Source organism: Hyla sarda, chromosome 1, assembly GCF_029499605.1.
Source record: "Hyla sarda isolate aHylSar1 chromosome 1, aHylSar1.hap1, whole genome shotgun sequence".
In the NCBI taxonomy this organism is placed as follows: Eukaryota; Metazoa; Chordata; class Amphibia; order Anura; family Hylidae; genus Hyla; species Hyla sarda.
Window position 1 is genome coordinate 343,188,493 of NC_079189.1, and position 27,363 is coordinate 343,215,855.

The following is a 27,363-nucleotide window of genomic DNA, read 5'->3' on the forward strand; positions in this document are numbered from 1 at the left end:
ACAGAGGTGCACTGACTTCTGGGAGTTGTAGTCTGTGCTGCAAACAAGGAAAAAGTATTTAGGAGACATCAGGAGCCAAAGGAGCTGCCAAAACCACATGGATAACTACAGGGGACACAGAACAGGTATTGTGGTGGCTTTGGGGCATTTTTATGTTTCTTAATTTCCCTGGAGTACCCATTTTAAGAGATTTCACAATTCAGGATATAGGGGGACATTTATAAAATGATTTACTCCCATTTACTCCCACTTGCTTATAATTGTCTCTTAAATGTCTCCTGTGTGACTATGCTATTTTTTGTGCGACTTTATGCCTGCAGAGCGAGACGAGCAAGTTTTTTCAGTTTGGCTTATGTGAGCAAGTTTTGAAAATGGAATTGCAGTGGTCAGAGATTTATAAAGTGTGACTGTCGCAAAAAAGTCACATACCATCAAAAAATGCCATACATTTACTCCAGCTCAACCCTGGCTTACAGCTTTTGCTTACATGAGCAAAATGTAAAAATGGAAGACAGAATAGAGGAAAAGAGCGGATTTGAGACAAATTTATAAAGGCCGTGTGACTTGTTATAAATTTGTTGCATGTAAGCAAAACATTAAGCAAAGTAAAACAACTTTAAAAAAAACATACATAAGCAAGCTTTTATAAATTTCCCCCATAGTTCATGAAGCAGTTATTTGAAGTAATCTATATGTGTAATAAGTAATCTTTATTTATATATATATATATATATATATATATGAGAAGGCCTGACTCACTGACTCATCAATGCCCAGCCTATATATACCCTTGGACCAAGAAAGCTGAATTTTTTTCACAGGTGTTGATTTTAAGATGTAGATGAGGAATAAGAGAGGATTTTTCGAAATTCAACCCTTAAGGGGGTGAAAAAGGGGTTGAATGTTTGTATGGAAGTCAGTCATTTTTGAAGCTAGAAGCTGTATGTGTGTATGTTCCAGCATCTCGTCCAAACACGATCGGTGATGTCCTGTATTAGCCGCGGGTCCCGGCAGTTGCAGAGACCGCCGCGATAGGACAGGGTTTTAATGTGTATTTGCCGTATAAGGCTGGGTTCACACCACGTTTTTGCCATATTGTTTTCAATCCGTTTTTCTAAAAAAAAAAAACGGATGGAACAGTATGGAAAAAAAGTAAACCGTAAACGTTTTTCCCGTATGGAACCGTATACATGTGCGTTTCCCATTGACGTCCATGTTAAAAAAAAAACGTATGCGGTTGCAGTACGGTTTTTAAACCGGAGTCAAAACCGTGGTTGACCACAATTTTGTCTCCGGTTTAAAAACCGTACTGCAACCGCATACGTTTTTTTAACATGGACGTCAATGGGAAACGCACATGTATACGGTTCCATACGGGAAAAACGTATACGTTTTTACTTTGCACATGCGCATTTGAATCCTAAAGTCCCCACCCAAGACCCCTCCCATTACAAATGGACCAAATTTTCAAAAACGTATGGGTTTTTTTTTAAAATAAAAACTGACGGAACTGTATGCACTTTTAAAAACAGTATACTGTTTAAAAACGCATACGGTTTACTTTTTTCCATACTGTTCCATCCGTTTTTCTGCCATACAGTTTTCTTTAGAAAAACGGATTGAAAACAGTATGGCAAAACGTAGTGTGAACCCAGCCTAATACGCACCAACTTTTCCCCCCCAGAGAAAGTGCATCTTATACGGCGAAAAATACGGTATCTTGGTCCTTCATGGCCAAATGTGACCTTCCTTAAAGGATTACAACTGACCACTCTCACGACACTAAGCTTTGTTGTATGCTCCTTTAGTATATTTGCCAGAGTACTCTCTTGAAATCAAGAACGCTCTATTTTTTTAGTTAGCGTATAGATTTGCTTACAGCAGATTGCGTTGTTTTTTGAAATGACATCCAGCTTTTCTGTGAACTATGGTTGTTATTTATATAGTCACATAATCAGGAAATCCTCCCTAATTGATTCTTCACAAACACTTGGTCTAAACAGTGCAGTTCCATAGTGCACATATGTCCTCCAAGCCTTACCAACCCATTTTGCTGGTGATGTTTTTTAAGCACTGTCTATCTTGTAATGTGTGTGGTCTTTTTTCTAGTTACATTAATGTAAGAGTAACAAAACATATTATGGAAAGGAAATGACAAAGAAACACAATGCCAACCATGCTCTGTGGTGATATCTTGTTTGTTCCCACATCCAGTTGTCACTTTGCATTTTCATGCAATCTGTAACCAAACCAGGGCAAATATATAAAAATATTGGGACCCCCTCTTGCTTGTAACTTTAAAAGAATCAAGCAAGACAGCAAAGTGTGAACTGTATCTAACTGAGTAATAAGGCTTTTTCATTACGAATACCACGTTAAGGGAGTTGTCCCATCTGGATAAAAGGACATTACAATGTGGGAATTCCTACCTCAAGACCCCTAATTGTTAACCAGTGTAGAATGCCACTTTAGAGGAGTTTGCATGACCTTGAATAGTTGCACATTGCATTTTAAAGGTGACTCCCAAAAGTTCCAGCAGTACGATGCTTAGATATTAACTAATTTTTTATCTCAATTGCAAAACAAAAATGTGTGTTAAGCCAGGAGAATCTTTAAATGGAGATATGAGATCAGCCGGTCCTGTGGTGATGACTGCTTTCAGAGAGTCAAACTTACCAAGTATTGGCTCCTCCCAACTAAAAATAGACGGGTATGCAGAGGCTCAGCCTGCTTTGTTGGATCTTGGTATCGAATACACTATGCAATTGGCAAGGGCAGAACTTGGCATGAACATTCTAAATCCATCTTGCCTTGTCCAAACTGGTGGTGGTATTGATGGTATTCTATGTTGGTTTCTCATAGCATGCAGAAAACCATTCCCTTAATACCAGTATCCTTAAAGCATACCTGACATGTCACAAAAAATAAAGCTTCTGTATGCTACTCACTGGGTCATACAGATTCTTTACATGTCTTTTTTATGTGTCTAGCTCACAAATCCCTCTGTTTTGCCACTCACTCATTCTGATATCCACTGCTCAGGAAGGGGCGAGTCAAGCACTGAGCTTACCCCCACTCACATGCATTACCCACACATGCACACCCATACATTCTGCAAGCAAAGGCACAGTGATCGGCATTGTTGAAAATATGCTCAGGTGTTTTATCGATCCCACTGAGTGCTATCGGCTTCCCTCAACAACACACCTACGATCCTCCACACTGTGCTAAACCCTGTACAGACTTCAACATATGACAAAATGGAAGTAAGAATGGAGATGGGGGGGCACTTACGAGTTGGAGTCTCTTGGAAGGTGCAGACTTTGTCTTTATTCGGGTGCAGTTAAAATTCCATAGCGCAGGACACCAGGGTCCGCAGCGTGGTGCAGTGAACTGCTGCTTTCGCGCCAAAGACAGGCGCTTCTTCAGACTACGCCTCTTCCGCTACCTGGACCCAGGTAAATACACCTCTCTGTCCACGTCACGGAAGGTAGGCGTTTCCATTAAAATCAAAATGGAAAACAACATAATTTTAACAAATTACAGCGACAAAATAAAGACACTCTTGTCTAGTCTATCATTTAAACCGAGACCTCCTTGTGCATTAGTTTTTAAAATCCATTTGCCTTCTTTTTGCAAAAGGATTTTCTTTGTTAGCGCCGTTTGCTGTACTTGCACGTTCTATATCAGAAAATCGTAATACTTTTGGATCACTATCATGTTCATCTGTAATATGAGAGATGAGTCTGGGAGAACCTTTTCCTGTTCATGTGGAATTAAAATGTTCTGTGAACATAATATTGATTGCACGGGTAGTGCATCCAATATAGAACCTATTGCAAGGACAGCAAACGGCGTAAATGACATTTTTAGTGCGGCAAGGAGGAAACGGCTGGCGAGGCTACCACAGAACTCCGGCAAAAAAACCTGATTTTGGCTATAAGGCGCACACCCAAGAGTTGTGTACAAAAGCAGGCTTTATTATTTCATAAAACATGCAGGATAAATGGGACAATCTATCCTGCATGTTTTATGAAGTAATAAAGCCTGCTTTTGTACACAACTCTCGGGTGTGCGCCATATAGCCGAAATCTGATTTTTTTGCTGGAGTTCTGCGGTAGTCTCGCCAGCTGTTTCCTCCTTGTATCTACACCGCTGGCACAGCGGGACCGATGGCCGGCTGCCTCCCGACACTGCACCCTGCTACCTGTTACATGCGATCGCCAGTGTTGTGTCTGACTGCCTGCACATCACCCATAGGTGAGCAATTACTTTGGACAACTGTCCAACCTATTACAATTAGGATTAATTGCACTATATTGCGCCATCTCTGCTTTTCTTCCCCTCTCCTGCTGATTTTTAGTGCGGCAGCAGATAAAATCCCTACACACTATTTCTACTCCTCCTAGCAGTACATATTTATCTGAACAGCAAAAGCTGCACCAATTGCAGCTCCCGCATTTAAAGGTACCTTTCGGTGCATCTTTATTAAGCCAGGTTGTATTAGACACAGGGTTTTTTAAAGAACTGCTAATCAAAATATTTTTTAAATTCCTGCATAAAGTAACCAGGGGTCTATTAATTGTGAATTCTTTTAGATCGGGATCATTTTGTAGGATTGACCAGTTATCATTGATGGCTTTTTTATGCTACTCACTTCTTACATGTCTTTATGTGTCTAGCTCTGTATTTGGCTCACAAATCCCTATGTTTTTCCACTCACTCATTCTGATATCCACTGCTCAGGAATGGGTATGTCTGAGTCAAGCACTGAGCTTACCCTCACTCACATGCATTACCCACACATACACACACTTCCTCCCTGAGTCTGCTGTGCTGACTCTCTTTGTCCAATCATTGCAGGCTGCTCTGTAACCTCCTCCTCTCTGTTTTCAGACAAGAATCTGATAGACAAGACAGGATTGAGCACAGAGGAGTGCTAGTCCCACCCTCACTTACTGAACTATATCCCTGCCTGTGCTTCAGCTGCGACAAAGATGGTCTACCCATAGTAGTCTTTTTTTTTTTTTATAAGCCATGATTTCTATAAAAAAGGGAGATAAACATTTTTTATGATGTATATGAGAAAGATTATTGTTTTGCTAAGATGTACAACATAGAAAAAGTTTTTGGTTCTGACAGTGCTCATTTTGGGCCCATTCTACTCCTCTTTTAATGACTTCATTCAGTGTGATAATGCAATGTTCCAAGGCTTGGGCAATCTGAAACTGTGCCCTTTTATATAGCTGTATACAACATCTAAGCTACACATGAAGCCTTATTGCATGCATTTACGGCCATTGACATGTATCTGTTTCTTTGTTATCACAGGAGAGAAGAAGCAGAAGTACAGAGAACTAAGAAAGCGAGAAGAAAGCATGGACAGTAAGTGAAAGTTTTTCATAATAGTATGACTGTTTAATTATAAATAGTTGTTCATTAAAATGAATCCTACTCATTTCCGTACAGTATTTTCATGGTCTTTCAGTTGTGTTTTTCCATTATACATGATTTATTATATTTTAAAAACGGAAGCTTTCTGTAGAAAATAAGAGTATTATGTCAAAATGTGTCTTGCACACAATATGCTTGTTTACCTATATGCCTTCTGTTGAGAATTGAGATTCCTTTCAGAGGAAGACCTAGTTTGCCAGGAAATGGAAGTTTCTTTGTTTCCTGATATTTTTACGCCCCCAAACCACTTTTCCTATGTGCCTTAAAATAAATATAACAGAGAGGCTATATAATTGTGGAATAAAGTCATTTAAAGTGGTGCTGGAAAAATGGAGTACAATAATTTGGAAATTAAACTAGTAAACCTGATTGTAATTTTTTTCTGCAAAATCATTTTGTTATTAAAGAATGCAAAAAATTCTATTTTAAAATAATGGTCACAGATAGTGTTTTGGTCAGGATTTTGATTTTAGCATTTTTAATTGAAAACCAGTAGTGGAAGTAACAGAAATAGGTGAAAGTTTTTCCAATATAGTTTTTCTTTATGTTGGTTCCATTACTTGTTTTGGTTAGAAATACTGAGCAAAATCTAGACCAAAATGTGTGAACAAAGCCTAAGGCTTTTAGTGCACACATTGGCCCAGATTTATCAAACTGTGTGAGAGAAAAAGTGGAGGGATTTTCCCACAACAACCAATCACAGCTCAGCTTTCACTTTAGCAGAGCTCGTTAGCTGAGCTGTGATTAGTTGCTGTGGGAAAATCTCTCCACTTTTTCTCTCACACAGTTTTTGATAAATCTGGGCCATTGTTTTTTAATCTCTTCAGGACGCAGGGCATATGCATACACCCTGCATCCTGAGTCCTTAAAGGGGTATCCAAAGGATAGGGGATAAGATGTCAGATCGCGGGGGTCCCGCCGCTGGGGACCCCTGGGATCTCCGCTGCAGCGCCCCACTATCATTACTGCACAGAGTAAACTCGCTCTGTGCGTAGTGACGTCACAGCCTGCCCCCTCAATACAAGTCTATGGGAGGGGGTGTGGCGGCCATCACGCCCACGCCCCCTCCCATAGACTTGCATTAAGGGGGCGGGCCGTGACATCACGAGGGGGCGGAGCTGTCACATCACAATGCTCCGGCCCCTGTATCGCCGGTCATTACGCACAGAGCGAGTTTGCTCTGTGCAGTAATGAAAGCGGGGTGCTGCAGCGGAGATCCCGGGGATCCCCATCAGCCGGACCCCGATGATCTGACATCTGATCCCCTATCCTTTGGATAGGGAATAAGATGCTAGGGGTACGCCCGTGGGAATTTCGGTCCCCGCCGCTAGCCGGTCGGGGAACGGATCGGGATGCCTGATGAAATCATTCAGCAGGTATCCCGGCACATCCCCGGAGCGGGTCCTGAGACCCCCGCATATCTGCAATCGCCGGTAAATACAAATCGGCGATTCCGGGTCATGGGGGTCACATGTGACCCTATGACCCAGATAAGGATGATGATCAGTGGTGTAATATACACCACCAATCATCATCCATACTGTACTGGTAGGTGGCAGTGTTGCCACCCCTAGTACAGCTGTGATTGGGTGGCCGTAGGTACTGCACCATAACATCAGTATGGGGAGGTGGGTGAAGGAGCATGTTGCTCCGTTCTGCCCACCATAATTCAGTGATCTGGTGTGCAGGACTGATCAGCATTTTTTTTTTTTGTTCAGGCAGGTAAATTTTTTCGGGGTTAATCGTTTTATTTTATTTTTCGGGTATTTTGTGTGGGGGTCTGTACATGCCACCGGCCGCTGTCCTGGGCTGAGTGGTTGGCTTCCCCACTGACTTCTGCGCTCCCTGCCCCTACCAACCGCTAATCAGTAAGCACACCACTGATTAGGTAAACGCTTTTTTTGGGGCGCAGGGCTTTTTTTGGGCAAGAAGTCCATTTTTTATTTTATTTTTTGTTAGGGCGGGTTAGGTTAGGGTGGGTTAGGGAGGTAGTCTCGCACCACACACAGCACATACACAAATAAAGTTTTCCCCACACACATACACACACCCCCATCCCCATTAGAGTAGGGAAATGGCCCGCAGGGCGTTTTCAGCGGAGGAGGCATATGCCATACTTACCTCTGACACTGAAAGCGCCACAGAGGACAAGGAAGACCCCACCTTCCTTATTTCCTTGTACTCCTCATCATCTGGTTCTTATGATGAGCCACCAAGGCGGTGGAGACACCGCAATGCGGGACCGCAGACCTCCTCTGCTCCTGACCCTGTGCCTCATGCTAGTATGAGTCCCCCTGGTGCTCATACTAGTCAAGCCCCGCTGCCAAGTTTATTGGTGCCCCGTACCGGAGAACTTGTCTGACTCAGCCAGCGGACCGCGAGCCCGTGATTCCTGAGTTTGTCACGATTGACATTGTTGGGTTCACTGAAATAGACTTTTTTTGGTTATTATTTCAGTGACGACTTTGTCAATCTGATGGCTGAGCAGACTAATCTGTACGCCCAACAGTTCATCGCTGCAAACCCAGGCTCACTTTTGGCTAGGCCTGGTGGCTGGTTCCCAGTCGATGCAGCCTAAATGAGGACATTTTGGGGCCTCGTGCTGCATATGGGTCTAGTCAAAAAACCCAGTGTCAGGCAATATTGGAGTAAGAACATCCTTTACCAGACCCCGCTCTGCAATATGGCCATGACATGTCCCCGGTTCTAGGCCCCCAAATTTTGGGAGGCCTATGTCCCTGGAAGGGAGGTCGCTATTGATGAGTCTCTCATCAGCTTTAAGGGGAGACTCAGCTCTGGCAATACATCCCATCCAAGCGGGCGCAGTATGGCGTGAAGATGTATAAATTTTGCAAGAGTACCTTAAGGTACACTTGCAAGTTTATGGAGTATGAGGGACGAGATTCCTGTATTGAACCCCCAGAATGTGCCCCCACTCTGGGTGTTAGCAGGAAAATCATTTGGGCTTTTTCACCCATTGCTAGAAAAGGTTACCACCTTTACGTGGATAACTTTTATACTAGTATCCCTCTTTTCACATGCCTCACCGCCAGATCCTCGATCGCTTGAGTGATAGTATGGAAGAATCAAAGAGGCCTTCCTTCCTATCCCCTCAATTTCTATCCCCCGGGGTGAGTCCCGTGCCCTTACCCATGAAAACCTGTTGCTGGTCAGGTATAATAAGGACAAGAGGGATGTCCTTATGCTCACCTCAATTTATGGGAATGGCAGCACCCCTGTCCCTGTGTGAGGTACCGTGGGACCGGTCCTCAAGCCCAATTGTATTCTGGACTACAATCGGTATATGGGGGAGTTGATCTTTCTGATCAAGTCCTCAAGCCATATAATGCCATGTGGAAAACGCGGGTATGGTACAAAAAAGTTGTGATCTACATGGTACAGGTTGCCATGTATACTTTTGTACTGTCCCAGTACGCTGGCAACACAGGGACATACCTGCAGTTACGAGAGGAAGTTCTAAAGGCCCTCATCTTTGGTGACCGCTAAAGAGCGGGTCAGAGCCCCTCGGAACTGTGGGCCCCCGGATCGTCCCCGGCCAACACTTTCCAGGTGAGGTCCTCCACACTGGAAAGAAGGGAAGATCCCAGAAAAAAATGCAGTTTGTGTCGCAAGAGGGGGATTCAGAAGGACACCACCACTCACTGCGACACTTGCCCCAATCATCCGAGCCTCTGCATTAAGGATTGCTTCAGGGAGTATCACACTTCCATGGAGTTCTAAATTTTTAATCCTTTCACCTGATTTTCATTCCCCAGAATTCGACTCCAATGTACCAGTCCAGAGTACATTGTCTTCCAAATTTAAAACCACATTTTTCCCCCAAAAAATGGGTCATGGGACATAGAGTCAACAGCATTGGGGGTTTGCAGTTGCCTCAAATGCGCAGCGCTCCCTCCCAACCTGAGCGGGGTGCGCATTTGAGGTAACAGGTTAGGGACGGCCACACACATCACATTCCCAGAATGATGATTCAGAGCATAGGGTTTGGGGCGGGCATCATTTTTACTTTTGGCTATACTTTGCGTCATCATTCTGGGAAAATAATTGGCAATATTTTCTGGGAAAATAATTGGCAATAGTTAGCTGGGGACGCAGCCAAACGCTAAGGCCTGGTTACTGCCACACACTGTACCCCTGAATATAATACTGCAGCACACTGTACCCTCTGAATATATTAATGCCACACACTGAGCCCCTGGTATATTACTGCCACACACTGGGCCCCTGACATATTACTGCCACACACTGTACCCCACGTATATTACTGCCACACACTGTACCCCCTGAATATAATACTACCACACACTAGGCCCCTGGTATATTACTACCACATACTATGCCCCTGGTAAATTACTGCCACATGCTGTTCCCCTGCAATATTACTTCCACACACTATGCCCCCAAATACATTTTTGACAAACACTGTGCCCTGTACCGACTAATTGTACCCTGTGCCCCAAATAGTTGATGCCACTGTGCCACCAGAATTAATGATGCCACTGTGTCCCGTGAATTAATGATGCCACTGTGCCCCCAGAATTAATGATGCCACTATTCCCCCAGAATTAATTATGCCACTGTGCCCCCAGAGTTAAGGATGCCACTGTGCCCCCATAGTTAAGGATGCCACTGTGCCCCCAGAATTAAGGAAGCCACTGTGCCCCCAGAATTAATGATGACATTGTCCCCCAGAATTAATGATGCCACTGTGCCCGAAGAATTAATGATGCCACTGTGCCCCCAGAATTAATGATGCCACTGTGCCCCCAGAATTAATGATGCCACTTAGTCCCCAGTATTAATTATGCTACTAAGCCCCAGAGTTATTTATGCCACTGTGCCTCCAGAATTTATGATACCACTGTGCCCCCAGAATTAATGATGCCACTGTGCTGCACAAAATTAATGATGCCACTGTGCCCCCAGGATTAATGATGCCACTGTGCACCCAGGATTAATGATGCCATTGTGCCCCCAGGATTAATGATGACACTGTGCCCCCAGGATTAATGATGCCACTGTGCCCCCAGGATTAATGATGCCACTGTGCCCCCAGGATTAATGATGCCACTGTGCCCCCAGGATTAATGATGCCACTGTGCCCCCAGGATTAATGATGCCACTGTGCCCCCAGGATTAATGATGCCACTGTGCCCCCAGGATTAATGATGCCACTGTGCCCCCAGGATTAATGATGCCACTGTGCCCCCAGGATTAATGATGCCACTGTGCCCCCAGGATTAATGATGCCACTGTGCCCTCAGGATTAATGATGCCGCTATGCCCCCAGAATTATTGATGCCACTATGCCCCCAGAATTAAGGATGACCCTGTGCCCCTACATGAACTTTGCCACTTTGACTCTTCAGCTGTTGCAAACTACAACTCTTAAAGACTCCGCTACAAATGAATAATGGGAGATCCAGCTGTAGGTCCAGATGACTGGCGGTCCGGATCTGGACGATGGCCCGCCAGTTGAATACCCCTACTATACATTATAGGTATTGCCTTGTCCGTAATGACTTGTACAATAAAACGATAATGGTATTTATCCTGCACAGTGAACATCGTAAAAAAAACAACAACAAAAACTGCTAATTTTGGTCCAAAACATGAAATAAAAAAGATCAAAAGGTAGCATGAATCGCAAAAATGGTACCAATAAATAGTACAGCTTGTCCCTCAAATAATAAGCCCTCACACAATGACGTTGGACAAAAAATAATAAAAGTTATGACAACACCAAAAAGGGGGAAAAAGGGATTTTGTTGAGAAAAGGAAAAAGAACATAAAAAAAGCTATATAAATTGGGTATCTCCATAATCATACCCACAGAATAAGAATAACATAATTTTTTACCAAACAGTGGACACCATAAAATAAGTATTGGAGTTTTTCACAAACAATGCTGCATGAATCAACAAAGATTTACCACTTTTATAAAGTACAATATTTCATGAAAAAACATTCTCAGAATAGCTAAGTAAAAGCATGTAAGAGGTATTTAGCCACATGCCAGATTTGATAAATTGGGCTTGGTCATTATATTATACCCGTCAGATCCAACAACATTTTTTTTTTAAAATATATCACTCAGTACCTAATCCTGACCATGTACATCTAATTTTTATGTGTCTAGCACCTTTATTTTTTTTTTATTACACTTTTAATTTAGCTCACTAGTCTGAATTCCTCTCAAAGGGAGGGGGCGTGGCCTCACTGTGCAGGTCTCCACCCCCTCCCTCAGTATGCTGCTCACATCTCCCCTAGCATTAGCAAAACTACAACTCCCAGCTTGTCCTCACTGACAGTAGCGGGACACAAGCTGACAGTGGGAGGATTTTTCCTCCAGCTGTGACCCCTGCGCTCACAGCTGTCAATCAAGGAAGTGTGTCCATGACTCATGGACACAGCAGGACTAGTATGTGTCCAAGCAGGCAGGGGGGCAGGTGTTTGACTGGCTTTTTTGGTATGAAATACTGAAAATTTTCTAATGAAAGCAACTGTAAAACCTATTGGTTATACATGCTTTACAACATATCAAAAGTTTTTGTATCTGACAGTGCCCATTTAAGGTAAAAACGGGTGGCATCCTTAACCCCTTAAGGACACAGCCATTTTACACCTTAGGACCCGGCCATTTTTTGCACATCTGACCACTGTCACTTTAAACATTAATAACTCTGGAATGCTTTTAGTTATCATTCTGATTTCGAGATTGTTTTTTTTTTTTGTGACATATTCTACTTTAACATAATGGTAACATTTTGTGGTAACTTTCTTGGGGAAAAATCCCCAAATTTTATGAAAAATTTGAAAATTTTTCATTTTTCTAACTTTGAAGCTCTCTGCTTGTAAGGAAAATGGATATTCCAAATAAATTATTTTTTTATTCACATATATAATATGTCTACTTTATGTTTGCATCATAAAATTGACGTGTTTTTACTTTTGGAAGACACCATAGGGCTTCAAAGTTCAGCAGCAATTTTCCAATTTTTCACAAAATTTTCAAACTCACTATTTTTCAGGGACCAGTTCAGGTTTGAAGTGGATTTGAAGGGTCTTCATCTTAGAAATACCCCACAAACGACCCCATTATAAAAACTGCACCCTCCAAAGTATTTAAAATGACATTCAGTCAGCGTTTTAACCCTTTTGGTGTTTCACAGGAATAGCAGCAAAGTGAAGGAGAAAATTCACAATCTTCATTTTTTTCACTCGCATGTTCTTGTAGACCCAATTTTTGAATTTTTACAAGGGGTAAAAGGAGAAAATTTATACTTGTCTTTGTAGCCCAGTTTCTCTCGAGTAAGCACATACCTCATATGTCTATGTAAATTGTTTGGCGGGCGCAGTAGAGGGCTCAGAAGAGAAGGAGCGGCAAGGGGATTTTGGAGAGTACGTTTTTCTGAAATGGTTTTTGGGGGGGCATGTTGCATTTAGGAAGCCCCTATGGTGCCAGGACAGCAAAAAAAAAACACATGGCATACCATTTTGGAAACTAGACCCCTTGAGGAACGTAACAAGGAATAAAGTGAGCCTTAATACCCCACAGGTGTTTCACGACTTTTGCATATGTAAAAAAAAGGAAAAACCTTGTTCACTAAAATGTGTTTCCCCCCCAAATTTCACATTTTTGCAAGGGTTAATAGCAGAAAAGACCCCCCAAAATTTGTAACCCCATCTCTTCTGAGTATGAAGGTACCCCATAAGTGGACCTGAAGTGCACTATGGACGAACTACAATGCTCAGAAGAGAAGGAGTCACATTTGGCTTTTGGAGAGCAAATTTTGCTCGGGGGGCATGTCGTATTTAGGAAGCCCCTATGGTGCCAGGACAGCAAAATAACCCCCACTTGGCATACCATTTTGGAAACTAGATTCCGTGAGGAACGTAACAAGGGGTACAGTGAGCATTTACCCCCCCACTGGTGTCTGTCAGATCTTTGGAACAGTGGGCTGTACAACATTTTTAATTTGCACAGCCCACTGTTCCAAAGATCTGTCAGACACCAGTGGGGTGTAAATTCTCACTGGTGTAGTTTCCGAAATGGGGTCACATGTGTTTTTTTTTTTTTTTTGCGTTTGTCAAAACCGCTGTAACAATCAGCCACCCCTGTGCAAATCACCTCAAATGTACATGGTGCACTCTGCCTCCTGGGCCTTGTTGTGCGCCCACATATGGGGTATCTCAGTAGTCGGGAGAAATTGCATTACAAATTTTGGGGGGCTTTTTTCCCTTTTACCTCTTATCAAAATGAAAAGTATAGGGCAACACCAGCATGTTAGTGTAAAAAATTAATTTTTTTACACTAACATGCTGGTGCAGACTCCAACTTCACCTTTTCATAAGGGGTGAAAGGAGAAAAAGCCCCCCAAAATGTGTTAGGCAATTTCTCCCGAGTACGGCGATACCCCATATGTGGCCCTAAACTGTTGCCTTGAAATATGACAGGGCTCCAAAGTGAGAGAGCGCCATGTGCATTTGAGGCCTGAATTAGGGATTTGCATAGGGGTGGACATAGGGGTATTCTACGCCAGTGATTCCCTAACAGGGTGCCTCCAGCTGTTGCAAAACTCCCAGCATGCTTGGACAGTCAACGGCTGTCCGGCAATACTGGGAGTTGTTGTTTTGCAACAGCTGGAGGCTCCATTTTGGAAACAGTGGCGTACCAGATGTTTTTCATTTTTATTGGGGAGGGGGGCTGTGTAGGGGTATGTGTATATGTAGTGTTTTTTACTTTTTATTTTATTTTGTGTTAGTGTAGTATAGTATTTTTAGGGTACAGTCACACAGGCGGGGGATTACAGCGAGTTTCCCGCTGAGAGTTTGAGCTGCCTCGCTAAATTTGACGCATCTCAAACATGCAGCCTGATACTCACTGTAAGCCCCCTGCCCATGTGAATGTACCCTGTACATTCACACGGGGGGGAACCTCCAGCTGTTGCAAAACTACAACTCCTAGCATGCACGGTCTATCAGTAACTGCTGGTAGTTATAATTTTGCAACAGCAGGAGGCACACTGGTTGGGAAACACTGAGTTAGGAAACAGACAATATTTCCCAACCAGTGTGCCTCCAGTTGTTGCAAAACCACAACTCCCAGCATGCCCAGACAGCCGAAGGGCATATTGGGAGTAGTAGTTACGCAACAGCTGCAAAACAGTTTGGGGACCACTGTGTAGTGGTGTCCAAGCTGTAGCCCTCCAGATGTTGCAAAACTACAACTCCCAGTATGCCAAAACTGTCCAGGCATGCTGGGAGTTGTAGTTCTGCAACATCTGAAGGGCCAGATGTTACAGAACTACAACTCCCAGCATGCCTGGACAGTAAGGGCATGCTGAGGATGTGTAGTTTTGCAACATCTGGAAGGGCACAGTGGTCTCCAAACTGTGGACCTCCAGATGTTGCAAAACTGCAACTCCCAGTATGCCCAGACGCCAAGGGCTGTCTGGGCATGCTGGGAGTTGTAGTGTAAGGGGACCAGATGGAGCAGTCCAGATCGCTTTACGGCGGTCTGGACTGCTGCACAGGTCCCGCAACGCCGCCGAAGATCCACTCACCTGTCAAGGTAAGTACCGGGGCCGGGCCCCAGCACTCCCCCGTCCCCCGCCGCATCCTCCGGTTTTCCTCCCGTTCTCTCCGGACTTCCAGGGGCCAGGCAGGGCGGGAGAAAGTAACCGCTCCCTGCGATTGGTCGGTTAGTTCGAACCGAGGAATCGCAGGGGATAGGAGGAGGTGGCAGGCTTGCCACCTCGCTCCTAGTCTTCAGCATGGTCCTGGCTGTCTGTGACAACCGGGATCATGCAAAATTACCGGGCGGTCGGGTCCCAGAGACCCGATCAGCCCGGTAACGCCGCAGATCGCAGGGACGATTTCCCTCGAGATTTGCGACGATCGCCGACATGGGGGACCGACATGGCCCCCCTCGGCGTTTGCCCTGGATGCCTGCTGAAGCATTTCAGCAGGCATCCGGTTCCGATCTCTGCCCGGCGCTCGGCAGGGACCGGAAAATGCCAGGATGTCCCCGGACGTCCTGGGTCCTTAAGGGGTTAAACTTCTTCGAGTCTGGGTTTTTTATGCATTACACATCATCATGATCAAGTAGTCCTGTATCTGTTATTATGGCCACCATACATGCAGGTCCTCTTTTCACAGTTTTGAGGTTGTGCTTTTTTGCTTTCAGGATTTTTTTCCACTTTTGAAGAAAGTAAAAATCAAGAAATGGAGCAAAAGTCAGAGTTAGAAGCAAATATTGTCACGCTATTGGAACACTCAAGCAGGGTGAGTCTTTGCCAGGTGCAAGGATAGAAAGATATCCTTTGTCATGTAGAGCTGTCGAATCATGCCTGTACTATGGCACCGCAATGCAGACATTTCTTGATATAGGAAGTATGTGACACATTTTGCATTACAAATGGGATATGCAATATAAATTTAGTTTTCATGATTTCCTTTATAATGTTTCTGTTTCCTGCTGAAACTGCAATGATGGCACAGTTCTTATTTTATACAGAATATAAATCGAATGAAACAAATCTCCTCAGTTACCTCTCAAGACCTCAAAATTATGCAAGATGATCTTACTTTTAAGGAAACTGAAATGCACAAATCTCAGAGCACTGCAAAGAATTTGACATCTGGTAAGGAGCATACTTCCAGCCATAAATAGTTGTTTTTACAGATATTATATGTGCTTTGTTATGATATTGTCAGATCATTATGCTATGAAAAAAATTGGTTTCATTGTGAGATTTAAAGTGACACTCAGGCAATAGCTTCAGGGACAGCATTTTTGCAGCCAAAAATATACACATTTGGAACCAATGTATATTACAATTATTCATATGATGGTATTATCTACATTACAAAAAGTTTTTTGTTGACGACAGGTACACTTTAAAGAGAGACAGTTTCGTAATAGATGTTTTTGTAACCAAACAAAAAGAGGATTGAAGTCAATCCCTATCATTGTCACGGTACATTTTTAGTTACTCTGTGAAATATATCTGACCATGCATGATGGGGCTAGTTCTTGCCATCGGTGCTGATCAGGCATGCGATATCTGCACTGATGTCATCACTGGGCACACGCAGGGGGTGTTTTATTTAAAAAAAAAATAATTGGGGGGTTTATTTTTTAAACCTGGTGTGTATGTGTGTCTTTTTGGGTTTTTATTTTTTTGCTTAGTAGTAGAAGCTTTCTGATAGAGGCTATCTGCCATTATTACCCCAGTACCCATCAGTACCGGGAAGAGCTATCAAACCCAAAGTGTAAAAATTTTTTTCTCTGGGACTGGGTGGTAGCAGGCTGGTAAAAGGCTGGCAGTGGCCAAATAGATTTCTGCTAATGCTTGGCTTTGTTCCTTGCTGACTATGGAAAATTGTGGACCCCATGCAATCTTATTCTCGAATACAATTAATATAATTTTTTTTTTCATGTTACCAGCTTATCACACCAGCTTGCTCCCCTCCAGTCCTTTAGCGTAATATTTATTTATTTATTTATTTTTTTAAACGGAGAGGTTAATGTTAGCTATTTTATGGGCTAATGCTAACCCCCGGCTTAGTAAAGACAGCTTCCACTACTATGCTAAAAAGGAGTATGTAAAAAAGACACACATACAAGGTTAAAAAAAACTTCATTAACATAAAAAAAAACTGAGGCCTCCCATTATATGTATATTTCTTCTGTTCTTGATCTAAAGTAGTAAAGTTTTTCTTACTGTATAAAAAAAAAAAAAACTTTATGTACCTCTTCTCTCTAGCAGCTTCAGTGCTTACTGCCAGCAGAAAGTTTCTGGTGCGCAGCCACAAAAACGTAAGAGTAGGGTCACACATGGAAGTCGATAGGTAGCATAATCAGCTGCGTATTTTCTTACCCATTGACCTCAATGGGTAGGAACATATGCAGCAGCAAATACGCAGCAAAATACAGCACATGTAACCCTACCCTAAAGATGCATTCACACATTTGTACTGCAGATTTGCTGCAGATTTTGCTGCCCATTGACATCAGTGGGTAGCAAAATCTGCTACAGCAAATCTGCAGCAGAAAATACTGTGAAGATTCATCAGGTTGGACACAGTGCACTTGGCACAAAAGTAATATAAAGTAACATTCATTTCTGACAGAACTGATTGTTGTGGCCGAACCAAATTTTTGAAAAGTTCTCTATATGTGATTATGAAGTGGTACTTCTCTATAGTAGTTAGTAGGGATCGACCGATATCGTTTTTTTAGGGCCGATAATCAGTGGAGGTTAGGACCGATAGCCGATAACTTATACCGATATTCCGGTATAAGTTATCGGCTATTTATCACCCCCCCCCCCCCCCCTCGACACCGCTGCAGATCATTGATTTAAAGCGGGCGCTTTAAATCAATGAACTGCAGTGGCTTTTGCGGTACCATAGGCCGCCACCACCCGCTTCTCTCCCCCTGCCTGTCCGGGGGTCCTGAGTCCTATCACCGCCATTGACCCCACCACCACCACCGCTCCGCGCCCCCTACCGCCCCACCGCGCCCCCTACCGCCCGCACTGCACCATGTCGCACCCCCCACTGCACCGCACCGTGTCGCACCCCCCACCGCACCGCCCAGGCCCCATTGCCACCCCCATCCCTGGTTTTATAATTACCTGTTCCCGGGGTCCACTCTACATCTGGCTCCAGTAGCGTCCTCCTGAGCTGTCACTGTGCGCATGGACGGTGACGTCGCGTTGCGTCACTCGTCATTGCGCACAGCGTAACGCAGGACGCAGCAGGAGCCAGAAGTAGCGTGGACCCCGGGGCGGTGCGGTGCGACGGGTCGGGGGGGCATTCGCGGTGGGGGCGGGACAGGGGGGCATTATCGGCAAGGTAATTGCCGATACCGATAATGCCCAAAATCGTGATTATCGGCCGATAATATCGACCAAACCAATAATCGGTCGATCCCTAGTAGTTAGCTCTGAAATTAAACCATTGAATTTCCATTACATAGGTTTTTACAAATAAATGTTAGTAGAACCCCTCTTTAGGTGTGGGTTTTACAGCTTGGACACTCTCCAACTAAATTAAGTGGTCAGTAAGAACAGAGGATCTTTGGCCCAAACACATTTTTGTCCAAGTTGTATATTGGTAATTTTTCAAACCAAAACTTGGCATTTTTCGAGTTCTCAGGAATGGGTTGTCACATATTGAGCTGTCCTTGCGCCACAAATTAAAATGTATGCCACCTAAGACAGGCATATACTTTATCTGTAAATGATGCTGTATCCTAGAGGACTTGTACAGCATGCTGAAGTTGGTAGCGACTGTCATCTCCTTAAGCTTGCTGAAAAATCTGGACAGTGTGTATTTTACAGCATGCATTCATGTAGTGGAGCGTGTTTGCAGCCTGGCAAATAGATTTGGATCCAGTCCGTTTAGCCAAGATGAAATGTGATCTAAACGTCTTTTAATGGCTTGCTGGTGAAAGAAGAAAATTCATCAGCAGCCCCGCGTAAGAAAAAGGAAGCTGCCCAGAGTAAACAATTTCACTAATGCTATTGTTCTTCAGATGTTTTTTTTCTGGGGTCAAGAAGTTTGGTCTCAGACTGGATTGCTTTGTACATACCTTCTGCCACTTCTCAGCATATCTAAAGGAACCGGCCTGTATCCTCTTCCTGACTACAGTTATTATTTATTTTTTATTCTTTAGCAGCAGTTTCTTTGCTAACACTGTTAAATTAAGATAAATTATAATGCTGGTATCTAAATCTTGTCAGGGAGAAACATGTAATAGTTCATATTAATAAAAGACAAAGGCAAGGCCCCACTATATTTTAAGTAGTGAAGTAAAACATTGTGATGCCTGGAGACGTTTTCCACATTCTTTACTGGAGTATTTGCCTTTCAAAGAGTTGTCTTTGTTTCTTTTTTTTCTGTTGTTTCTTATTTTTATTTTATGACATTATAGTATATTATAACTATGTGATCTGGGGCCACACATAAAAAGTAAAAGAAATTAGCAATTATGTTTAATTTGCTTACACATATTTTATGGAGGGTTTGTATTGTGGTGGCCATTTTTGCATAATCAGTATCAGAAAGTGCAGCCATTATGGTTGTCCATATTCCATTATTAGGATATTTTTATGTCTTGCTTTCGAAACCCCTGTCTACAAGCCAAAGAGCAGAGAACAAGAAGCAGCTTTCACTCTAGCAGACTTAATTTAAATAGTTTTATTTATACTATTAATAGTATTGTAGTATTAAACTTGTAATACTACATTTATTGTGGAGCAGCCTGAAAAATAAGCTTTTTGCTATGGAGTCTCGATAGTTTGTAATACTAGAAGACAATTTCCACCATAAAATTATTAGTTACTTAACCAGTTCTGAAAATATTGTGCATGAGATCTCAGGTAATGTAGAGTCTGGCTCCTCTTTTTTTTATTTTTATTTATTGCTTCATGTACTGCTAAAATACACCATTTAGCGATAACCCATTTAAACCAATTTCCTTATAATGTGTAAATACCCTTTGCATCACCAAAACAGCACTGACCAATTGAGGTGTAGATACCACAAGACCTCTGTAGGTGCCCTGTGGAATCTGGGATCCAGACATTAGCAGATTCTTTAGATTATGCAAGTTGCAAGCCAGAGGTTCCAGGGATCAGACTTGTTTTTTAGATGTTCAGTCTGTCGGAGATCTGGGGAATTTGGAGGCCAAGTTAACTCCTTGAACTCTGTCTAGTTCCTTGAACCATTCCTAAATATCTTTTGCAATATGATAGTGTAACTTACAACTCAAATAAAGATACAGAAATCGGGTTACGTAAAATTATTTGTTTACCACAGTGAACATGTTCCCTTTAAAATATAACTTTTAATAGATATATATTAAGAATAGAATAGAATTCCCAACCATGTGTGCAAAGAATATCAGAGTGCAAAACAATGGGTGGGTAATTGGAAAAGAAACACAGGGTCACTGAAATTACATCTCAAAACACATGATGAATAAAGAACTATAACAACCAGGACATAACATTATCCTAATACATTGATTATAATGATAGAAAAGGATAAACTCGTATTTTAGCGATGATGGTGATATGGTCCTTAAAGGGGTACTCCGCTGCTCAACATTCGGAATAAAATGTTCCGAACGATTAGAGCCGGTGCCAGGGGCTCGTGACGTCATGGCCCCACCCCCTTGTGGTGATACGCCCCCTCCCATAGACATGCATTGAGGGGGTGGGGCTTGATGGCATGAGGGGGCGTGGTCATGACATCACGAGCCGCCGGCTCTATGCGTTCAGAACATTTTGTTCCAAACACTGAGCAGCTGAATACCCCTTTCAGTTCTTATTGATGTAGGGGACTACTGTGAAACAAATAGACCAATGTAGCATACAGTCAAATGAATATGTTTACAAGGCTTTTATTCATTTGACTGTATGCTATATTGGTCTATTCATTTCACAGAAGTCCCCTACATCCATAAGAACCTAAGGAACATATCAACATCATCGCTAAAATGTGAGTTTATCATTTTCTAGATTATAATTAGCAATGTATAATGATAATGTTATGTCCCGGTGGTTATAGTTCTTTATTCATCATGTGTTTTAAGATGTAGTTTTGGTGTCCCTGTGTTTCTCTTCTAATTACCCACCCATTTATTTGCTGTATAATAGCGTACATTATCATGTTGGCCATTGCTATTCTATGAAAGGGTTACTTGGTGTGCCACATTGTATAGGTACGTTTTACTTGTAAGGGTCAAAGTTTTCCCAAAAGGACATTTTCCAGAGCATTACACAACCTCTACCGGATTGCCTTCCTCCCATAGTGTGTCCTAGTGCCATCTCTGCCCTAGGTGAGTGATACTCAAATGTCCAGCCGCCTACATGATATAAGAAAAAAAACATGATTTTTAAGACCAGGTACACCCATTTCTCCATGTTTTTATTCTGAGGTTTACTGGTCCATGGTAAGCGCTTTTGCCCATTAGCATGGCCAATCTGATTGGGCTACAGTTGCGGTTTCCCGTATGCAACAAGGTGCAATGCAAGTGTTGTGACACTTTTGTCGTAGCCAGCATTAATTTGTTTTTGCAATTTGTGCTAATAGCATTGGACTAGATGGGCTTTTCTTTGCTCCCTATATGCAGTCAGTAAGCCTTACTGTTTATCTTTTCTTGGATCACTGCAAACCTGAAACACTTCACCGAAGACCTGCCATTTTTGGGATTCTCTTACCCAGCGTCCAGCATTTGCAATTGGGTCCTTAGCAAAGTAACTCAGCCACGCCTATATATTTTCAGCATGCCAACCTCAAAAACACAAACCTGGGGAATTTATCATTGGGTTAACTCTGTTTTTCTGGTAAATAAAAGTTGCCAATTTTGGCATAGAGGATCCAAAAGTCGCATTTTGTTAAGAAAACAATTTGAGGGGAATTTATCATTGTTGGTTTGGTGTAGGAGATTTATTTTTGTCCTGTATTTTGTGTGGTGCTAATGTGTCCATGCACCAAAGTTATTAAATAGGGCATTTCATCAAATTTCATTTCATTACACCAGTTTCTATGGTTTACCCATTGCACAAAAGTTTGTGTGTGACTCTTCTACACACACCAAAATCTAAGCCATGTGTGGACTTGTGTATTTGCAACTTTTTGAAGATGTTTGCACAAAAATGTGCGAAAATTTTTAAAATGTCAAAGTTGATAAATCCCTGACCACTGCAAAAAGCTAACCATGCCACACTACATTTAAGTTATTTTTCTATATAGGTCTAAATGCATTGTGCAACTTTTTGACCCATTGCACAAAACTTTCCACCTTTTTACCACCAAAAACACTGTGTAAAACCAACCCTTGAATGTAGTGAAGCATGGTTATCTTTTTGCAGTGATCTGGGATTTATCAATTGCGCCTTTTTGAAAATGTCACAAATTTTTGCTAAACACTTCCAAAAAGTTACAAATATTCAGCAGCTGAACCGTGGTTTAGCTTTTCGGCAGTCTATGCAGACAAATGTATGGATCTCTCGGACTACCGGGGAGTGGAGGGCAATGCTTCTTGCTTCCCTGGCTAATAACTCACTCATGCAATGGGTCTAGACAGTGAGATGCAATGAAATTATTAACTTTTGACAGGTCTGACCGATATATCAAAAGTTGTTTTTACAATCAATTTCACATGCTGTTGTGTAAATAGAACAGACACCAGGTGGAAATTATAGGCAATGAGCAAGATAACCCCAATAAAGGAGTGGTTCTGCAGGTGATGACCACAGACCACTTCTCAGTTCCTATGCTTCCTGGCTGATGTTTTGGTCACTTTTGAATGCTGGTGGTGCTTTCACTCTAGTGGTAGCATGAGACGGAGTCTACAACCCACACAAGTGGCTCAGGTAGTGCAGCTCATCCAGGATGGCACATCAATGCGAACTGTGGCAAGAAGGTTTTCTGTGCCTGTCAGCATAGCGTCCAGAGCATGGAGGCGCTATCGGGAGACAGGCCATTACATCAGGAGATGTGGAGGAGGCCGTAGGAGGGCAACAACCCAGCAGCAGGACCACTACCTCCGCCTTTGTGCAAGCAGGAGCACTGCCAGAGCCCTGCAAAATGACCTCCAGCAGGCCACAATTGTGCATGTGTCCAGTCAAACGGTCAGAAACAGACTCCATGAGAGTGGTATGAGGGCCCGATATCCACAGGTGGGGGTTGTGCTTACAGCCCAACACCGTGCAGGACGTTTGGCATTTGCCAGAGAACACCAAGATTGGCAAATTTGCCACTAGCGCCCTGTGCCCTTCACAGATGAAAACAGGTTCACACTGAGCACATGTGACAGACATGAGTCTGGAGACGCCATGGAGAAAGTTCTGCTGCCTACAACATCCTCCAGCATGACCGATTTGGCGGTGGGTCAGTAATGGTGTGGGGTGGCATTTCTTTGGGGGGCCGCACAGCCCTCCATGTGCTTGCCAGAGGTAGCCTGACTGCCATTAGGTACAGAGATGAGATCCTCAGACCCCTTGTGAGAACATCTGCCAATGCGGTTGGCCCCAGTTTCCTCCTAATGTAAGACAATGCTAGACCTCATGTGGCTGGAGTGTGTCAGCAGTTCCTGCAAGAGGAAGGCATTGATGCTATGGACTGGCCCGCCCGTTCCCCAGACCTGAATCCGGTTGAGCACATAATTTTTTGAGCAGTGTACTTTGAATAATTTTAGCAGTACTACTACTTATAAAATATGTTGAAATATTCTAATTAAAGGGGTACTCCGGTGGAAAACATGTTTTTTTTCAACTGGTGCCAGAAAGTTAAACAGATTTGTAAATTACTTCTATTAAAAAAATCTTTATCCTTCCAGTAATTTTTAGCAGCTGTATGCTACAGAGGAAATTCTTTTCTTTTGAATTTCTTTTTTTTCCTGTCCACAGTGCTCTCTGCTGACACTTGATGCCCGTATTTGGAAATTTACAGAGCAGGAGAAAATCCGCATAGCAAACCTATGCTACTCTGGACAGTTCCTGATACGGACAGAGGTGTCAGCAGAGAGCACTGTGGACAAGACAAAAAAGAAATTAAAAAATCAAAGACATTCCTCTGTAGCATGCAGCTGCTAATAAGTACTGGAAGAATGAAGATTTTTTTAATACAAGTAATTTACAAATCTCTTTAACTTTCTGGCACCAGTTCATTTAATAAAAAAAAGTTTGCCACCCGAGTACCCCATTTAGAAGCAAAAAGCCGCTTATTTTCAAGGATATGTCATACAAGTTTTTCTTCAAAGTTGCTTTGATGAATCCCAAATGTCTGTTGGTATCATTGTTATTATTGGTATTGGTTTATTGGTATTTTTTGTACTGCACAAGAAACACTTTGACTGTGGGAGAATTTAATGTCGTAGTGATAACAGTGATATATGGAACTTATCATTCGAGACATGATGCATGCTCTTAGTTTATCTGTGAAGATACCTTTTTATAAGCGGAGAGACATTTTTTTTCAGGTTATGTTTTCCTTGCAGCCAAAGTTAAATGGAAAAAGATAAAATAAATGTTTAAATACTGAATAATGTATGTGTTACCTCAGAGAGCCAACGCTTACAACAGGATCTTCAGAAAGTGGAGCAGCTGGAATCCAAGATAGACAGTGAGATTCCATCCCTGAAGGAGAAAATCCAGCAAATGTCTGAAGGATTAAAAATCTATAGTGACTTAGATGCCCTCAGAGCCTCAGCAGAAGAGAAGAAAAAGGTAACTGGTTAATAATGTGCGCTCTGCTCCCGGAGCTAAATATGTGGAACTAGCACTCACCTGGTAAATCTGCGTCCTCTCATCCTGGAGACATGACGTAATGCCACTCCCGCCTCGTGACTTCACAACACTCACCCTCCATTCATGTCTATGGGAGGGGGCCTAATAGCCGTTACGCCCCTTCCCATAGACATGAATGGAGGGAGCGTGACGTGACGAGGGGGTGTGGCGTTACGTCACTATCCTTTGGATAGGGGATAAAATGTTAGATCCCAGAATGCCCCTTTAATGGTGATTAGTACAGACTCTCTTTCAACATTATATTGCACAATACCTTGTGTAGTTTCATCAGTCTTTTCTCACTGATCCAAAATGAATTTTTTTTCTTTTTGCTTCGCATTAAAGGGGTTATCCAGGAAAAAAAAACTGGCTCCAGAAAGTTAAACAGATTTGTAAATTAATTCTATTAAAAATCTTAATCCTTTCAGTACTTATGAGCTGCTGAAGTTGAGCTGTTCTTTTCTGTCTAAGTGCTCTCTGATGACACCTGTCTTGGGAACTGTCCAGAGTAGAAGCAAATCCCCATAGCAAACCTCTTCTACTCTGTGCAGTTCCCGAGACAAGCAGAGATGTCAGCAGAGAGCACTGTTGCCAGACAGAATAGAACAACTCAACTTCAGCAGCTGATAATTATTGGAAGGATTAAGATTTTTGAATAGAAGTAATTTACAAATCTGTTTAACTTTCTGGAGCCAGTTGATAAAAAAAAATAAAAATTTTTTTTCCTGGAATACCGCTTTAAGTGACTGAGGAGACAAGTCTTCTTTTCTGGGTTATTGTTGAATTATGACAACATCCAAACTACCAAAAGGCTCCATGTTCAAAAATAATGAATATATCATCATTAACTTTCCCAAAAATGTGAACATTTTCAGATCAAATACATAATTTTTTTCTAGACACATTTAGCATTTAGGGCAAAATAGGGACGCATTTACTCTAAATGTAAATACAAGAGCCTGAGCATAAAATGGTCTGTTAAATAGAAATAGCTGCAATAATTTGTATAACAAAGAAGACACTTCATCATTTGATCTCTGCATATGGAATTATAAATTATGTGACATGGAGTCAAAGTTTGTGTCCAGTCAGAATACACAGAAAAGAACACACAGATTTGGCAATGAAAAGGAAAAGCATTTGGCAGCTTTTATGTAGCCGTCTTATCTATCAGTGAATAAGAATTTAGTTAATCTGTGTAATTGGAAAATGTTTGTTTTATCAGAAACTTCAAGAGGATAAAATCATTTTAACCAAATGCAGAGATACTTTTAAAAAGACGATGGGCCAACTTAATTCTGAGAATGAAAAACTGAAATCCCAACTGCAGGATAATGAGACCCACTCTCAGGTAAGTAAACACATGTTATCCCTATGCATGAAGTGTTAATGGAGCTCTCTAGAACTGTGATAATCCTCTCCACCCATCAATCCCCTTGGGACATCAGGCGTATAGGTATTCCCTTGTGTCCTGGTACTTAAGGAGGATCCCACCACGGCCCAGTATTTAACCCTTTAGACGGCATTATCAATGCTGATCACTGTGTCCAAAGTGATAAGGAAAGGTGCAGGTAACTTAGTGGAGCTCCCCAAACCCACACATTTGATGAGCTAAAATGGTGGAGAAGGGTGAATGATTGCATATAAAAGTCCCCTATCGTGACCTAAATAGTGTAAAATAAAAAAATGTAAATCCCCAATAAAAATGTACGTATTTGGTATCGCCACTTGCGTAATTGTTCAAACTATGAAAATAGAATATATATTATAAACCTACAATTCTGGCCGTACACCAGCTTAACTACACGTGCCAGAAAAAAGAACTGACTACTAACCTACAACTAGCACAAAAATAAGTATAAAAATCAGATAAAGATCAAAAATGCTAAACTTTATTGAGGATTACTTACAAATATAGCACCCACGCAGTTAAAATGACCCACCCTTAACCCTTTAAGGACTTGGTCTTTTTCCATTTTTCTTTTTCAATTTTTCCTCCTTAACTTTAAAAAATCATAACTCTTTAAAATTTTCACCTAAAATTCTATATGATGGCTTATTTTTTGCGTCACTAATTCTACTTTGTACTTTGTGCGACAAAATTGATGAAAAAACACTGTTTTATAAGTTTTGCGGGCTTCCGTTTTTACGCAGTACATTTTTTGGTAAAAATGACACCTTATCTTTATTCTGTAGGTCCATACGATTAAAATGATACCCTACTTATATAGGTTTGATTTTGTATCACTTCAGAAAAAAATCATGAATACATGCAGGAAAATTTATACACTTAAAATTGTCATTTTCTGACCCCTATAACTTTTTTATTTTTCTGTGTTCAGGGCGCTATGAGGGCTCATTTTTTGCGCCGTGATCTGAAGTTTTTAGCGGTACCATTTTTGTTCTGATCAAACTTTTTGATCACTTTTTATTCACTTTTTTGTGGTATAAAAAGTTATCAAAAATGCGCTATTTTGGACTATGGAATTTTTTTGCACGCACGCCATTGAACGTGTGGTTTAAAAAGCGGTATATTTTTATAATTCGGACATTTCCGCACGCGGCGATACCACATATG

The 27,363-nt window shown here is 42.1% G+C and overlaps 2 protein-coding genes across 5 annotated transcripts in view; one reads left to right on the forward strand and one right to left on the reverse strand.

Annotated features, from left to right (window-relative positions):
- LRRC19 (leucine rich repeat containing 19) overlaps positions 1–3,900 on the reverse strand; it is a 57,619-nt gene extending 53,719 nt beyond the window's left edge. The window contains exon 1 of one of the 2 annotated variants that reach the window (XM_056520791.1): positions 2,677–3,900. The gene's annotated coding sequence lies outside the window, so the exon portion shown is untranslated. The remainder of the gene's footprint in view (positions 1–2,676) is intronic. The other variant, XM_056520800.1, reaches the window with a different exon arrangement.
- IFT74 (intraflagellar transport 74) overlaps positions 1–27,363 on the forward strand; it is a 118,038-nt gene that overhangs the window by 77,111 nt on the left and 13,564 nt on the right. For all 3 annotated transcript variants that reach the window (XM_056520777.1, XM_056520768.1, XM_056520758.1), the window contains exons 14-18: positions 5,332–5,385; positions 15,665–15,762; positions 15,995–16,121; positions 24,562–24,725; positions 26,011–26,136. In XM_056520777.1, the coding sequence (XP_056376752.1) occupies positions 5,332–5,385; positions 15,665–15,762; positions 15,995–16,121; positions 24,562–24,725; positions 26,011–26,136 (569 nt within the window). The remainder of the gene's footprint in view (positions 1–5,331; positions 5,386–15,664; positions 15,763–15,994; positions 16,122–24,561; positions 24,726–26,010; positions 26,137–27,363) is intronic.